General features: G+C 44.3%; 1 protein-coding gene across 2 annotated transcripts in view; it reads left to right on the forward strand.

Moving 5' to 3' along the window:
• Positions 1-11,100: 11,100 nt before the first annotated feature.
• PLAAT3 (phospholipase A and acyltransferase 3) overlaps positions 11,101-17,628 on the forward strand; it is a 43,551-nt gene continuing 37,023 nt past the window's right edge. Inside the window, exons 1-2 of one of the 2 annotated variants that reach the window (XM_046643886.1) lie at positions 11,101-11,178; positions 11,688-11,753. In XM_046643886.1, coding sequence (XP_046499842.1) covers positions 11,739-11,753 — 15 coding nt within the window. In that variant the 5' untranslated portion in view covers positions 11,101-11,178; positions 11,688-11,738. Of the gene's footprint in view, positions 11,179-11,208; positions 11,448-11,687; positions 11,754-17,628 lie in introns of those variants that run through there. The other variant, XM_046643887.1, reaches the window with a different exon arrangement.

A 17,628-nucleotide genomic window follows, 5' to 3' on the forward strand; every position in this document is an offset into this window, starting at 1 on the left:
AGATTAACCAACCCCTTGTTGGATATGTGATTTGCAATTATTTTCTCTCAGTTGGTGGGCTGTCTTTTTGTTTTGATCATGGTTTCCTGTGCCTTGTAGAAGTTCCTTAGTCTAAGTCCCACTTTTTATTTTTCCTTTTATTTCCCTTGTCAGAGAAGACATGGTATTCAATAAGATCCTTTTAAGATAGATGTCAAAGAGTGTACTACCTGTATTTTCTTCCAGAAGTTTTATGGTTTCAGGTCTTACCTTCAAGTCTTTGATCCATTTTGAGTTAATTTTTGTGTATGGTGTAAGATAGTAGTCTACTTTCATTCTTTTGTATGTGGCTGCCCAGTTTTCCCAACACCATTTATTGAAGAGACTATCTTTTCTCCATTGTATGTTCTTAGCCCATTTGTTGAAGATTAGGGGTCCGTAGATGTGTGGTTGTATTTCTGGGCTTTCAATTCTGTTCCATTGATCTATGTGCCTATTTCTGTACTGGTACCATGCTGTTTTGATTACTATAGCTTTGTAGTATACTTTGAAGTCAGGGATTGTGATGCCTCCAGCTTTGTTCTTTTTCCTTAGGATTGCTTGAGTTGTTCAGGGTCTTTTGTTGCCCCATATGAATTTTAGGATTCTTTGTTCTGTTTTTGGGAAGAAAGTCACTGGGATTCTGATTGAGATTCCATTGAATCTGTAGGTTGCCTTGGGTAGTATGGACATTTTAAGTATGTTTATTTTTCTGATCCATGTGCATAGAATATCTTTCCATTTCTTTATGTCATCATTGGTTTATTTCAACAATGTCTTATAATTTTCATTGTATAGGTCTTTCACCTCCTTGGTTAAATTTATGCCTAGATATTTTATTCATTTTGTTGCAGTTGTAAATGGGATTGTATTCTTGAGTTCTTATGTTAGTTCGTTATTGGAGTATAGAAATGCAATGATTTTTATAAGTTGATTTTGTACCCTGCAACTTTATTGTAGTTGTTGACTATTTCTAATAGTTTACCAATGGATTCTTTAGGCTTCTCTCTATATAAGATAATGTCGTCTGCAAACAGTGAGAGTTTCACTTCTTAATTTCCTATTTGGATTCCTTTTATTCCTTTTTGTTGCCTAATTAATTTCTCAGGCCAAAACCTCCAGTACAATGTTGAATAAGGGTAGTGAGAGTGGGCACCCTTGTCTTGTTCCTTTTCTCAGAAGGATGGCTTTCAGTTTGTCCCTGTTGAATATGATGTTGGCTGTGGGTTTGTCATATATGACCTTTATTATGTTGAAGTAATTTCCTTCTATCCCCATTTTGTTAAGAGTTTTTATCATAAAAGGCTATTGGATCTTGTCAAACGCTTTCTCCGTGTCTATTGAGATGATCATGTGGTTTTTATTCCTCATTTTATTAATGTGGTGTATCACATTGATCGCTTTGTGGATGTTGAACCATCCCTATGTCCCTGGCATAAATCCCACTTGATCATGGTGTATGATCTTTTTGATGTATTGCTGTATTTGGGTTGCCAGTATTTTGTTGCATCTATGTTCATCAGCGATATTGGCCTGTAGTTTTCCTTTTTTGTGTTGTCCTTGTTGGGCTTTGGTATCAGGGTGATGTTGGCCTCATAGAATGTGTTAGGAAGTATTCTGTCTTCCCTAATTCTTTGGAGTAGTTCGAGAAGTATACATACTAAGTCTTTGAATGTTTGGTGGAATTCACCAGGGAAGTCGTCTGGCCCTGGACTTTTGTTGTTTGGGATGTTTGTGATTACTGTTTCAATGCCTTTACTTGTGATTCATCTATTCAGATTTCCTATTTCTTCTTGATTCAGCTTTGGGAGGTTGTAAGAGTCTAAGAATTTATCCATTTCTTCTAGATTGTCCAATTTGTTGACATATAGCTTTTCATAGTATTCTCTTATGATCATTTGTATTTCTGTGGTATTTGTTGTAATTTCTCCTCTTTCATTTCTAATTTTATTTACCTGACCTTTCTTTCTCTTTTTCTTTCTAAGTCTGGCTAAGGATTTGTCAATTTTACCTTCTCAAAGAACCAACTCTTTGTTTCTTTGATCCTTTCTACGGCCTTTTTTGTTTCAGTTGCATTTATTTCTGCTCTGATTTTTATTATTTCCCTCCTTCTGCTGAGTTTGGGCTTTGTTTTTCTTTTTCTAATTCAGTTAGGTGTAGTTTGAGATATCTTATTTGGGATTTTTCTTGTTTGTTAAGGTGGGCCCGTATTGTGATGAATTTCCCTCTTAGGGCCACTTTTGCTGCCTCTCATATGATTTGGTATGCAGTGTTTTCATTTTCATTTGTCTCCAGACATTTTTTTTATTTCTCCTTCAATTTCTTCAATGATCTATTGTTTGTTCAGTAGCATATTGTTTAGTCTCCACATCTCTGTCCCTTTCTCAGCTTTTCTCTTATAGTTAATTTCTAGTTTCATAGCATTGTGGTTGGAAAAGATGCTTGTTATCATTTCACTCTTCTGAAATTTATTGATGCCTGCTTTGTTTGCCAACATATGGTCTATCCTTGAGAATGTTCTGTGTGCACTAGAGAAGAATGTGTATTCTGCTGTTTATTGGATGGAGTGTTCTATAAATATCTATTAAGTCCATCTGGTCTAGCTTTTCATTTAGTTCCACTTTTTCCTTGTTAACTTTTTGTCTGGATGATCTATCCATTGATGTGAGTGGAGTGTTGAGGTCCCTTACTATTATTGTGCTGTTAATATCTCCTTTCAGGTTTGTTAATAGTTGCTTTATATACTTTGGTGCTCCTGTCTTGGGTGCATAGATATTTATAAGTGTTGTCTTCTTGGTGGAGAGTACCTTTGATAATTATATACTGCTACTCTTTGTCTTTCTTTATCTGTCTTATCTTGACGTCTACTTTGTCTGATATAAGTATGGCAAGAACTGCTTTTTTTTTTGTATGCAATTAGCTTGGAGTATCATCTTCCGTCCTTTCACTCTGAGCCTGTGTTTGTCATTGGAGCTGGGACGTGTTTCCTGGAGGCAGCATATTGTTGGATCTTGTTCTTTAATCTGTCTTGTCACTCTGTGTCTTTTTATTGGAGAGTTCAATCCATTTACATTTAGAGTGATTATTGATATATGAGGGGTTAATGCTGCCATTTTATTGTTCATTTTCTGATTCTCCTGCATTTACTTTGTTTCTTGTCCTATATATTTTGGACTACCAATTCAGTTAGGTAGTTTTTTATGCTGGATTTCTTAGCTTTCTCCTGATTTATTATTCGTGACTCTGACCTACTTTTTTGTTTAGTGGATACCATAAGGTTTGTATGCAAAATCTCGCAGATGAGATAGTCCATTTTCTGATGATTTCTTATTTCCTTAGACTAAGCTGATTCAGTCCCTTTTCCCTTCCCCTCCTAAGTTGTTTCTGTTACATCTTATTCCATCTTGTGTTGTGATTTTGTGATTAAAATGACATGACAAGGTTATCTCTATTTTTGGTATTTTCCTTCCTTTCATCTCTAATGTTGTACATGAGTATTTGCTAACCTATTCTGCTTGGTAGCTCCAATATTCTGATTTTGTCTACCTATTTATTTCCTTATTCAGGGCTTTGTAACCTCCCCCCCCCCTTTTTTTTTTTTCAGGTACAAGGGCCTTCTTGAGGATTTCTTGTAAGGGTTGTCTTGTGGCCATGAACTCCCTTAGCTTTTGTTCATCTGGGAAAGTTTTTATTTCTTCCTCATATTTGAAGGATATTTTCACTGGATAGAGTATTCCTGTTGACAGTTTTTTTCTTTCAAAGATTTGAGCATATCATTCCACTCTCTCCTAGTCTGTAAGGTTTCTGCTGAGAAATCTGCTAAAAGCCTGATAGGGGTTCCTCTGTAAGTTACTTTCTTCTACCCTGCTGCCCTTAGTATTTTTTCTTTGTTATTTACTTTGCCAGCTTCGCTACTATGTGTCTTGTAGTAGGTCTGTTTGCATTGACAAAGTTAGGAGATCTGGTAGCTTCCTTCATGTGAATTTCCATCTCCTTCCCCTGGTTTGGGAAGTTCTCCAGTATTATTTCTTTGAACAAGCTTTCTGCTCCATTCTCCTACTCATCTCCCTCTGGAAAACCTATAATCCTTATGTTGCCTTTCCTAGTTGAGTCGGATAATTCTCAGACTTTCTTGATTTCTTTTTAGTTTTAGTTCTTTCTCCTCCTCCATCTGAAGCATTTTTATGTTTCTGTCCTCAGTTATGCTGATTTGTTCGTTGATGATATCTGCTCTACCATTCAGATAATCTATATTGTGCTTAAACTCATCCACTGTGTTTTTCATCTCCAATATTTCTGCTTGTTTCTTCTTTCTAGTTTCAATCTCTTTTGTGAAGTGACTCCTGAACTCGTTGAATTGTCTATCTGTATTCTCTTTTAACTCGTTGAGATTTTAATGGTAGCTATTTTGAATTCTCTGTCATTTAGGTTATAGATTTATGTGTCTTCAGGATTGATTTCTGGGTACTTGTCATTTTCCGTCTGGTCTGGAGATTTAATATTTTTTTCATACTGCTATATGGCGTAGATTTGTGCTTCTGCATTTTGGTATTATTTGATTGTCAGTTGCACCTTTTGCTATTAGATGGGGGTCAAGAGCTGTGTATCCTGAGTCCGCTATGATCTGAGGGGAGAGCTCCAAGTTGCTGGGCTGTGGTGGTGGGGTCAGTGGGCAGTGGGAAGGGGCGCTTCCTCCTCCTGTGTGATCTCAGGGGCTTCTTGCTCTGCCCTCGCTGTCTGGTCTCCTGGGGTGTTGGCTTGATGCAGACACCCCTGCGATAGCAAGTCCCCTCTGTGTGGGGCTTTTCCCCAAGCTGTGAGGGACTTTAGGGATCTATGGTGTTCCCTCAGAGGGCCACCACTCCCTCCCTGCTTTCCTCCCTGTGGCTGCACTTAATCCCAGGGTCACTGTCCTTCTGTGAGGAAGAGAAGTGTCCTCTTACCTTGATTCACTTCCTTGGCACGAGGAGGGGAGTCCCCAGGACCTCCACCTTCCGACATGTGGCTGTGTGGGTCTCTCAGACATGTTTTGTGTTGTGTGGATGTCCTCTGTTGGAATTATGTGTGTCCTTTTCTTTGTAACTTTGGGGGGAGAGTTTACTGGGAGAGCTCACTCTGCCATGATGCTGACATCACTCCTGAATGTTATATAATTTTTAAAACACTTATATCAATAACATTTACTCACAATATAACCTAAGAAGGCTTATTCTCATTTATTTGATAATATTTCCCATGTAATTTAACATACCAAATAAGTTAGTTTAATATTTTCCTCTTTATAGAAAGAGAGACCAAATTTTTGAGAAGTTGCAGGGCTGATTGGAAATTCTCAAAGTTTTCTTTTTAAGTTAAAAGAAGACTAATTTTGGGAGAAGTTTGTCAAAAATGTCAAAAAATTTTAAAACATTTGATCAGGTAGGAAACAATGCTTAGTTATCCATTCAATCAAAGTGACAACAGGAATAGTCAAAGGCAGAGTCAAAACAGCCAAAGGAAAAAAGAACTTTCATAATATTCTTTATCAGGAGCAAACAAAGAAATTCAAGAAAATTTTCCTTTTAAGAGAGAGAAAGCCAAATTCGAATTTTGTTCCAGCTTACTTTTGATATTGAAACTTATTTGCTTCAATCTTAGCCAACTTGACCACATATAAAACTCTTTCCTCAAGATTCTTCCTCCACAAACCTCTTATAACTTTCTTTTTCACATTCAGAATTTGTCCCATGTCTTCTTTTTTCCCTCCTGGTATTTTAGGACAAATTCATTGTTCTTTAACCGAACAAAAATATCTCTATTTTTAGACCTCCTTTACTGAAAACATACATTTTACTTTACATGTATACAGACTTTTTAGAAATATGAAATATTTCTATATATTTATTTCTAAATATGAAATATTTTTCAATAGAAAATACCTCAGCATGCACAAAACACGTTTATCAACAAACCCAAGCATCTTTCAGTTTCTTTGAGATAAGAAACCAAAGGCAGGCAAATCTATGCCTAGGAATCAATTTTTAATATTTTATGTGGAAATGACCTAGATACTCAACAAACTTTATCATTTACTTAATTTAGCAAAACTCTAAAGTTTTAAGTTACTAAAATTATTTTGGAAGTTATTTTTCAAGCGTATATATCATACAATGTAATTACTGTTAAAAAGCTCCTCAAAGAGCTTTTATCTTTTTTGTATCTATTCAGTTTACCTGTCCTCAACAATTATATTTAGGCTGTCTACAAAAACCTCATGAGACATCAAACAAAATCAGTTATTATTCTAAGTTATTATTCTTGTTGACAAGTTCTATCCAGTGCTGATAATCCTGAGGACATGCCTATTCTAAATCAAACCAGCAACCTTAAATAAACTTTTATTTATAAAGATTATTTCATATCATGTTAACTTGAAAGACATTTGGGTTAGTTTTTATTACATTTAGAAATAATTTATGTAAGTGCTTACTTTGAGCCAATTAAATAGAGCTCTTAATTTTGGCCATACCATCCAGAGGTAAAATACCATATGTATATATAACAAATATATAGACACAAAGACACCATAGTTATTGTTTTAAAACTTTAGGACAATGTATCACACCTTTAAAAGTCTGCACAAAGCATTGAACAAAGGCCCTCTTTCTAAGCGTACATTTAACCATAACCCCAATTTACCTCGGAGGGGGAGCCTTTATTATTGTTTTAGCACCTGATATTAGCGTCTAGTTTTGTTTCATATGGTGTGGGCTCAGGCAAGCTTATCGTCTTCTCTTTAGTATGTTTAATTAACATTGCCTGAAAGGCAGATTTATCCCCACAATACAATCAGGCAAAAAGAAATGTAATCATTTTCTATAAAGCCCATTTAAATATACCAATTTTTATAAAACTTTACCTTAATTTTATCAACACTTATACCTCTAATTATAACTTATATTAGGATTTCATTAATAAATTTTGGTATTATAGTACTGTGTAGGGGAAGCATCCCCCCCCCCCCCAGACATAACATTTATTTCTAAAAAAAAATCCAGGCAAAGTTGACATGACCTCTTTATATAATATTAGCTTAAACACTTTAATCTTTATAGTCTTATCAACCTTAGCAGCCTAATTGTTGGCTCAAACAATTGTTGATCAGGTTTCTCAGGGTGATTTCTGCCTTATGGCTTTTTAAATTTTTTTAACCTGGGGTGAACAGAACAGGCTTGTCTGAGATCCTTTAGTGTTGGGGGAGGTCAATAGGGGGTCCCTTTAGCCCGTCCAGCCTTAGGCAGTGTTTTATTAAAACCTTTGTTTTAACTTTATTCATGTCTCTTTTATTCATCCCATTTTTCTTTTGAATAACTAGTTAAAGATTTCCATCCTGTTGGGATGAGTCCTGTGACTCTTCCCTTTTTGATTTCTCTTTGTTTTTCTCCCCTTTAATATTTGTCCTTTAAAAATTTTCACCTTGCGGGGCTGGCCCCACGGTCGAGTGGTTAAGTTTGCACTCTGCAGTGGCCCAGGGTTTCCCTGGTTTGGATCCTGGGTGCGGACATGGCACCACTCATTAGGCCATGCTGAGGTGGCGTCCCACATGCCATAACTAGAAGGACCCACAACTAAAATATACAACTATGGTGGGATTTGGGGAGAAAAAGCAAAAAAAAATTCACCTTGTTGAAAAGAGTCCCTTTATTTTTCGTCAGCTTCCTTTTATTCTTTTGTTAACTTAATGTTTTCATTAGCATCTGTAAGACCATGAGCAGAAGCTGAGACCCCAAGTTTGATTAAGTTCTAAAGACTAGTCATTGTATTTTCCTTTTAATTTGGTCTTTTCATACGTACCAATAAGACAGCTGTTTATGATGAGAGCTCTCTAAAAATTTTTCCAACTTAAGGATCCATTGTTTGGCCATTTTCTCTCCAGAATCTAAAGACTACTGTGGCCATGTGATGTTACAAAAGAAAATCATCCCTTTTTAGACACTGGCTTATGACTATAATTAGACCATCTACTCAGAATCAACCCCAACAGGCTCTGCTTGGGGACAGATGGCATGTTCCCCATTCTGATACACAGAGGTGGACAGACACACAGATCCAGAAGAGAAAAACCAGACACCAGTGAACTAGTTCCCAGATTTAGGGTAGAAAGTCCTACAACTGTTCCCACTCTGAATGGGCAGCCAGATGACCCCTCTGCAAATGGAAGGGACCCCCAGATGGCCCTGCCATAAATGGAAAGACCCCAGTGTGGGGGGAAGGGAGTTCACGGGCATCCCAAGGCAACTTACCTTATTCCACACTGAGTCCGTTGACTCACCAGAAGCAACAACAAGCAAATGAATCTAGAGCCTGTTTCCTTGGCATGAGAAAATGTGCCTAGGCCCAGTGGTGCTGGGTCACATGGAAAGTACTGGGGACAGTCCCTAGGGTAAATTACCTAGGCAGTTGCTGACTGTTGCCCAGGAAATACCAGTCAGCCCAGGCTGAGGAGCCAAGGGCAAGAGCCTCCTGGCTGGCTCCCCAAAATGTTACTGGACACAAATACAAGTTCCTTACCTGCCACACAAGTGGGGCCAAATAAAAACTGGAATGCCAGGCTTATGGCAAGGAAAGGGCTTTTATTTCAGGTGATGTCAGCCAAGAGATGAGAGTTAGTAGTCAAATTCCTCTCACCTCCTGAAAGATGAGAGGCAATGTTGCAAGGAATGCAGCTGCTTGTAGGCAGGAGGATGGTGAGATAAGGGAATCTGTGGGTAGCTGTCCTTGGTTGTCTGCACCACAACGGGTGGTGGATTGTGGTGCCAGGAAGCTGAGTTGGGTGGGGTGTGGGAAACTTCAGCTTCTTGATATTCTCTCGATATCAGTTTCCCTGTAATAAAACTTCAAAGGACCCATAACTAGCCAAAATGTTAGCATGAGGCCACCCGGGCTCTAACAGTTTGTAACTTCTATTTGCCTTGCAAAGTTCAGGGATACAAAGGTTAAAGAAACTGATAATTACGCATGAATGTAGAGAAGCAGGGAAAGGGGATGGGTACTCTTCGTTTTAACCCCATATGTGCTGGGTTTAGTGTAGGGGACACATATCAGGGCCAGTATCAGCAACTCTTCAGGGCCTCACCATGGGGATTTGTTCTCCGCTTCAGTAAGGCATGAGGAGTTTCAGAGATAGGGGGTTCACGAGGAAGTTATACTTCACCTTCCTTTTCCTTCATAAAAGCCTGATTTTTCTGGTCAGAGCAAACTGTCAAAATTGGCATAATCACAAAGCCTCGCCAGAGTAGTTGGGACACATGTAAAAACCCTGTTTTCAGTTAGCTGATGGAACCTCAGGACCTTTTCCCTCAGGACTGCTTGCGACTTGAGAGTTGCTGCTGAGTAACAGAAACCCTCATGTTATCACGAAATGCTCCTGTGGATTCTGCTCCTTAACTGTGGTTTGCCTGTCCTCTCTCTCCCCTCCGCTATCCCCTCGCCTCCTGCCCTGGCCTTCTCCTCCCACCCCACCCCACCCCCTCAGAATCCCCCCAGGGCCCCTCACCTGCACAGCATTTAGCCTCGTCCCATTTCCTCCCACCTTCTCAGTTACTCCTTTCTCAGAGACAGCAGAACAATGGATTCTCCTGGAGGAGCCATCTTCCTCCTCAGACAGCAGAGAATGGAGAGATTGCAAATAATTAAAAATTAATGTTTCTCCCCTGTCACAAGAAGAAGAACGGGCCTCCATAACTGCAGAAAAAGACTGGAGGCCTTGGAGGCAGATACCGGTTTGACCCCGACATGGCTGTCCACCCATCCCAGGGTGATGGAATTGGAATGCGGTTTAGTGACGGTCTTGTTGGTGATGGTGCTGACATTATTCGGTAGCTTCTCAGTCCCGGGGCCTTTCTTGCAGAGCTCCTATTGTGAGCGCTGTATGAAAGGTAAAAATCGTTTCTTTGATATCCCCGCCCCTCAGCATGCTTTTTGTTTTTCCTAGCACAGCAACAAGAACAAAAAATAAATAAAGGAAGTGGCAACTGGGCAATTCTAGAAGCAAAGAGTAAGGAGAAGTGGAAGTCAGTCTGGTTTCCTCCAAACCAAACCTCTCCTTCCTGGGTTTGGACCGCCTTACAGAGAGTTGCTTGGTCAATATGCACAACAATTTGTTGACTGGGTGGTAATGCACGCAAAGCTCTGGTATTTCTCTCTCTTGCCTCTGACTCTCCTTATCAGGAAGCTGGTGAATAACGTGTGATTGTTGATGAGTGTGGGCCTTTCCTCGTGTTAAGAACAGTCAACGTGTCCTGAGAATTTACTGCGAACCAGACATCAGGCTCGGCACCTTAATAGGCATCATTTCATTTGTTGCTCTCTCTCTGGGGAGTGTATTTTTACATATTATCTTATACGTTGTACAATACCATCATCATTCATTTTACAGATGAACAAACTGAGGTTTAGAGAGGGAAGGGTGCCCTGGACCCCATAGCTGGCGAGTGACAGGGCCAGGATTTGGCCCAAGAATCCTGATTCCAAGGCCCGGTGCTGGCTGGGAGTGGCGGGAATATAGAGCTGGGTCTGCTCTTGTGGAGTCAAAGCCCCAGTCAGGGCCTGCCGCTGGTCATTCACTCATTCATTCATTCATTCATTGATGGAATGCTTACTGTGTGCCAGGTTTGGAGGACGTCTGACGGCTTAAGACCCAATAGTTAAAAGTGCTTTCTTTCCTCTAGACTCCTGCCTTCAAATGGCTTTAAATTTAATATAGGTTTGAACTCTAAGCCCACGGGAGTGGAGGAGATAGGTAAATTGATTACATTCCGGTGTGATGTGTACACAGAGAACAGTATAATACAACACGTTCTCAAATATTGGGCTGGCCCGCAGTGGGCGGGTGAGAGGTGAGGAGGTGGTCCTGGAGCCGGGTTCAGTGGGTGCCCCCGGGGAAAGGAGGGCAGAGGAGGGGGCGGCGGGGTGGGAGGCGGGGGGCGGGGGGAGGAGCGGGTGGCATCCTGGCCTGTCTGGATGGGAGACAGCGAGGGGCGGGGGGGAAGGGAGCTCTGCGAGGCTCTCATTAGCCAGCCACACGGGGAGGGGCCGGGTGACCTCACGCTGGCCTAGCCTCTGCGGCCATTAAACTCGTTTCCTTTGCGGTGGCCGCCGCGCTGCCTCCAAGTCCGCGAGGTGGGTGGAGCGGTTCTCTCCGGGACTTAAGGGAGGGTGAGAGGCTTGGGGCGCTCTCTCCGCCCGAGAGCTGTGTGGCAGAGGGAGAAGTTGGGCGAGGCGGGAGTAAACAAGTTAGGGAGCAGCCTGCGAGCAGCTGCGGCCGCCTGGCCCCGCGGGCCGGGGAGGGAGGGCCGGGCGCTGGCGGCGGTGGCCGGCTTTTTGGGGCGCGGCGCCCCGGGCCGGCCACTCTCATTGCGCTCCCCGCAGCTGCGCCGCCCGCCTCTCAGGTATCGGGTGACCCTCCCCGGCCCCTTCTAGGGTTTCATCCGATCACTGCCGAGCGCAGGGCAGGGACGCGGCGGGCGGGGCACTCCAGGAGAGTAGTTAGTGTTTCTGAATTGAGTCTGAGACGCACCGTGCACGGTCACCCCCGCCAGAAACCCCCGTCCCCTGGGGTCTCCGGTGCGCTGTTTCCTGTTAACGACGTAGTGTATCCCCTGCTCGCCCTGCTTCGGGCATTTCCACAGCTGATAAAGCGAACTCCAGCCTGAAACGGAGGGTCCACCGCACGGAAGAAGATGCGCGCGCCCATCGTAAGTGTGTGGCGGGCGTGGGCTGGGGGTGGGGGTCGTGTTTCAGTGGGGACTCGCCGTCCTGGGCCTGAGTTACCACTTCAGACAGAGGATGCTTCAGGACGTAGGGTCACACCTCCACGGCCGCTGGGCGTCAGGTGTCGGACGTGGGTCAGCGGGCGCCTGTTGGGCTCGTCTCAGGGCTGCACTTGCGAGGGCGGGTGTGGAGGCCGCCCTGCTGAAACCAGGCCCCCGGGAAGGGCCTTCAGGACCTACCTGGGGAGGGAGGAGGAAGGGACGAATTGTTCCACAAAGGCGCTGTGCTGCCTTCTTGAGTCAGTCCACAACACCTGCTCTGGCCCCTGGGGCTGCGTGTCTGGGACTGGAGCTGTTGCCCTGGGCCTCCCTGGGTCTGACCAGCGGGGCCTTTTCTGGTCTCAGCTGACCCACCTCATGACCAGCCCTGCCAGCAATTTCCCAGCTCTCACTTTTCCTTTTTCTAACCTGTGGTGTGGTTCAGAAATCATAAAGGGGCTTAGCAAATGCTTCCTTTCAACTCAGCAGGACCGGCTGCAGAGTAGACCCCCCTGGGATTGTGTTCACACTGAGCACTTAGCTGTGGCACTTTGATCCAGTTTCAAAACCCCTCTGTTCCCCGGAGTGAAGATCATATGACTGGATACTTAGGATACTTTGAACACATATTAAGTGTTCAACTGTAATTCACTATTATTATTATTTAAATAGCTGTAAAGACCTTCGCACCACGCCCGGCATGAGGGTGTACCTGGCATATCTGATGCCTGGAGTGGTCTTTTTAATTTTTTTTGAGGAAGATTAGCCCTGAGCTAACATCTGCTGCCAATCCTTCTCTTTTTGCTGAGGAAGACTGGCCCTGAGCTAACATCCGTGCCCATCTTCCTCTGCTTTATATGTGGGACGCCTACCACAGCATGGCTTGCCAAGCGGTGCCATGTCTGCACCCGGGATCTGAACTGCCGAACCCCAGGCCGCTGGAGCGGAGCAGGTGCACTTAACCACTGAGCCACCGGGCTGGCCCCTGAAGTGGTCATGGTCATTTTTAATCACCCCTCTCCTTTATCTGACGACATTATTTTTAGTCATAATCATGAAATGAATAGTAATGATGTTCAGAAAAGAAACCCAGTGACAGTTTTCTTTTATTGAGCTTTGTGTGTGACAATCATGCCAGTGAAAAACTAAAAAATGAAAAATAAGGTAAATGTTATAGACAAAAATAGAAAAATGTAGTGGATTAATGGTTTTTAATTGCATGAATGGATTTTGAAAAAAACTTATTCTTACATATAGGTTGGTTGCCGTAATGAATAATAACATTACAGTTTCTGTTTTGGAACTTTTTAACTTCTGAAAAGCTGACCATGACTTTGTCAAAATTGACCTTCTTTGCGTGGTCATATTTACTATTCAGTGGAGCTAGTCAGTGTGTCAATCTTTGCTCACGGTTAATTAAAGAACGTTTTTTTATTAATTTTAATTTCGAAAGCTTCTCTTCATGTGAAACAACAGATATCCAAATAGGGAAAGCCTTCAACATTAGCATGAGTTCATCAGAGATTCATAAAAACCCCATTTCATAATAAATTCCAGAAATTGCAATACTACCTATGTCTTTTTTTAAAAATCAATTCTAGTGGTTTTAAATATCTCCACAATTGAAACATTTTCACTAAAACATCTTCACCAGAAAAGTCTCATATGTTTTTATCTTATTTGGCAAAATTCTCCCAAGATTTTCTTCTGCAAAAGTCAGAGAAAATGGTTGAATGATGGTGAACATTAACATTCATTTAAACTACTGCTTTAGAATGGGACTCGAGCTCTTGGTGAAAATCATTCAGGCTTTCAAACACTTCTTTTCAGTTTCTTCTGGCACTGGGAGAGCAGACTCTTTTAAAACATTTTTTAAATTAAAAACCTTGTATTGAGGGGCCGACCCCATGGCCGAGTGGTTAAGTTCCCGCGCTCCGCTGCAGGCAGCCCAGTGTTTCGTTGGTTCGAATCCTGGGCGCGGACATGGCACTGCTCATCAAGCCATGCTGAGGCAGCGTCCCGCATGCCACAACTAGAAGGACCCACAACGAAGAATATACAACTATGTACTGGGGGGCTTTGGGGAGAAAAGAGAAAAAAATAAAATCTTAAAAACAACAACAAAAAAACAAACAAAAAAACCCTTGTATTGAGGCTGCCTTTCAATAGATCACAGTGAGGGAGCGCTCGGAAACCCCCCTATGTTTCCTAGAAGCAGGTTGTCTACGGGTGGTTTAGAGAGAGCAGACTCTTTGTCCTCTGTTTAAAAACAGGAAAACATAGAACCACAGGAATTGGTGGCACAAGCCGTGCAGAAAGTGAGTTCCAACCATTCTGAGCCATTTGGAACTCACTGTGGGAACAGATGCGCGTACGTGAATCTTGTGTGTCTCGGGGGCTGACCGTATAACTGGATGTTCTCTGATTGAACTTCCATGGAGAAATCAAAGCTTTTTAAAGAACAAGAAATAACAATGCGCTAATTTGAGACTCACATCTGTGTTATTAAATCTCAGCAGTAATTGCAGCAATGAGAACTTTGAACAAAATAGCTTTGGGGGGAGTAGTATTTTATCACTGATACTGTTTAAAATTGTTGGCACGTGCAGTAATAAACAGCAGACTGACTTTTGTTGTGTTGTCGTGTTGTTTTAAAATTCTCTGTGCACAGCTCACTTCTCTTTGTCGTGCATCCGGGGTTTGCGGCTCCCACCTCCTAGCTCTGGGTGTGTCACTGCTGGCTCCTAGGGCTTCACGAATGTTTGTTATCCTTCAAGCCGCTCAGCAGACCTCCTTGGGATGCCCCGGGTCAGTGCCGGCGCTGACTGTTTCTCTCCTCTCGGTCTTCCAGATTTGCTGAGAATGCATGGGCCAGGAGCCTCTGCCTTCCCTCCTCCACCCACACTGCGTCCTTAAATCATCCTTAAACCTGTGGCTTGTTGAACACCTGCCGCTGGGGATGTGAAATCCAAAGTGAAACTGAGGCTCCAGCCTATGAGGAAATTGATGGGCCCGCTCTGATTTCTGACTGGAGACTTAGCGACTTCTCTATGACCCTCCAAGTTTGCCTGATGTTCTGATAGGGCTCTGCGGAGCTAGTTAAGTTGCAAAGGGGTGAGGGGGAAGAGGACCCTTCTCAAACAGCAGTGGGGCTTCAGGCCCTGCAGGGGGTCATCCTCACTCTGCAGAGGCCACAGGCTAGGAGGGGCCTGAGGAGAAATTGGTGTGTCCCACGAGGCCACACTCCTCTACTGAGAGCATTGTATGTGCCAGGCTGGCTGTGCAGTCTAGCTGGTGGGCCGGGCGTGGAAAGTGCTCACTCCTTCCCCTGGGCTCCGCTCAACCATTATAGTCATCTGATAAACAGGCCATGGGGGCAGTGGCAATCCTCTGCGGGCCTCAGGGGAGGCATTGAGGAGGTGGAGACTTTGAGCCCATCTTGAGGGATGAGTAGGAGTTTGCCAGGCCTCGAGCACTGTGATGCAGAGGCAGTGTTCGCCACGGGGGTCGTTAGCAGACGTCGGTACCTTCGTGTGAATTACTTGGTGTAGTGGAAAGAACTTGGCCTTTGGATTCAACTGGGAGACCTGCAGTGGAATCCTGGTAGCGGTTCTCGGGGTGCTCTGAGACCTTGGGCAAGTTAATTGCCATCTCTGAGCTATTTCCTGGTCTGTAAAATGGGGCTGCTGTAAGGATTCCAGGTGATTTGTGAAAACTCCAGGACGTGCCTGGTGCTGGTGATGGTTCCCAGATGAATCAGGGGGCGGTCCTGATTCACAGCGGGTGAAGTTGGGCACGTGGAACAGGACTGGGGCCTGGAGGTCAGGAGCCTGAGAGGGCGAATGAGTTTTGCCTCCTTTTTCCAGGACACCCATGACCTTTGTGCCACTGGGGCTGGTGCCCACTGGGGCTGCCGCGTCCCTCTTCCAGCGGCTGGCAGGGGAAGAGAGACTGAGACACATCTGAGACTGGGGAGTCTGGGCAGTCAGGCCTCACCCTCCCAGTGCTGCCTGCACCCACCCAGCTGGGGGCATGGGGTCTCAACCCTCTCATGGGCCTAAGTGGTTTTACAGCCTTCGCCCCCATATCATTTATTCCTCACACAAACCCTGCCAGATGGGCCTTAATGGCCCTGTTTTACCAGAGAAGCTCAGAGAGGTTAAGTGATTCCTGCAGGTCACACAGCAATAGAGCAGAGAGGGGCCCAGTTTGAGGGCTGGGCTCTGCTTCTGAAAACGCTGCCTCAGAGAGATGGGATTGGCGCCCAGTTCCTCACATATTTCCTTTTCTTCCTAAAACCTTGGCACTGAAACTCCCAGCTCTCTCCCGGGAAGCCCCTTCTCAGCACCCACCCAGGACTTCAGTCTTTCTTTTTACAGGCTTCTAGATGTTTTTCCCAGAGCCTCAGAAATGAAGGGGATGACGTTAGGGATTTCCACACTGACCACAGTGTGTGATTTTGGGACCTCAGAGGAGAACTTGCTGTCACGCTGGGTTTCACAACCTCCACTGTGTCTCTAGCTGGTCCCAGAGCTGTCTGCGACCTTTCCAAAAAAAAACTCATAAAAACACCCCCGAGAACAGTGGCAGCAAAAACTGCCGTTGACAGAACGCTTCCCATGTGCCAGGTGGTATTTGCTGAGTGGTTTTGGGGCATTAACTTCTCTGATCCTCAGGACAGCCCCACGAATCGGGTGCTATAGTCATCCCCATTTTACAGCTGAGGAAACTGAGACCGAGAGAAGTCGGGTAACTTCTGAAGGTTATCCAGCTAGGAAGTAGCAGAGCCCGGATTTGAACCCAGGCTTTCTGGCTCCGGAGCCCCAAGGTAGTCAGTCTGCTGTTTCTGGAAACTAAATCCATCTCGATTTAAACACAGAGCGGCCATGCTCATTCGCCTACCCTCTGCGTTTTTTGTACGCCTGAAATATTTTGTCAAAAAAACCAACTGGCAAACCCATGCCGGGGCTGAGTGTGGGTGGATTCGAATTCTGCCATGGTGGCCTTGAATGAAAGAAAAACATTCTTTTGGTTTCGTTTCAATCCTTGGGGTGAAAATTCTCAAAGTGCCCTCGCTTCCCGCTCTGGTCCTGCCCAGTGCCCACAGCCGAGGGTCTCGCACTGGGTCAGGGTCTCCGGCCGGAGATGTGGGTTAGTCCCCAGGGATGACATGGGAGATGGTGGAATCCGATGGGGGGGGTGGGGCGGTCTCCCTTCTCCTTCGTCGGAGGGAAGAGGCTGGGGTTCAAGTTCACACTTTGCCACTTTCAGGCTGACCTTGGGTAAGTGACCTCATCTCCCTTAGCCTCAGTTTCCCCACCTGCAAAATGAGGTATGACTGTCCAGCTCAGCCTAACGCCTCAGTCTTCCCCCTCTCTCCCCTTCAAACACCCTCTCCTGGTGTTCTCAGTCTGGGCTGCACAGTAGAATCACCTGGAAGCTTTAAAAAAATGTCAGGCCTGGGCCTCATGCCGGGGGTCCTGCTTCTGGCCCAAGAGCACCCTGAGATGCCCCCCCGAACCATGCTCTTGCTCCGGTGTGCCCCGCACCCCTGCTTACCTCTCTCTAGCCCCTTTAGGGCCACTCCCTTCCCGCCGCAGTCTCTGATGGCAGGAGAGTGTGAGGGCTAAGAGTGTAGGATTTGGGTTTGAATTCTGTCTCTGCCTCCTACAGGTACCCCTCATCTTTCAAGACTTCAACAAAAGTCTCAGAGGCTGCCTTTCCCAGCTCGTCTCCAGCTCCTCTCCTCCCGTTCTCTCTCACACCCATTGCAGCCAGGCTTTTGCCTCCAACTCTCAATGGGAGCTGTTCTCGTAAAGGT

The sequence above is a fragment of the Equus quagga genome, chromosome 17 (assembly GCF_021613505.1).
Source record: "Equus quagga isolate Etosha38 chromosome 17, UCLA_HA_Equagga_1.0, whole genome shotgun sequence".
NCBI lineage: Eukaryota > Metazoa > Chordata > Mammalia > Perissodactyla > Equidae > Equus > Equus quagga.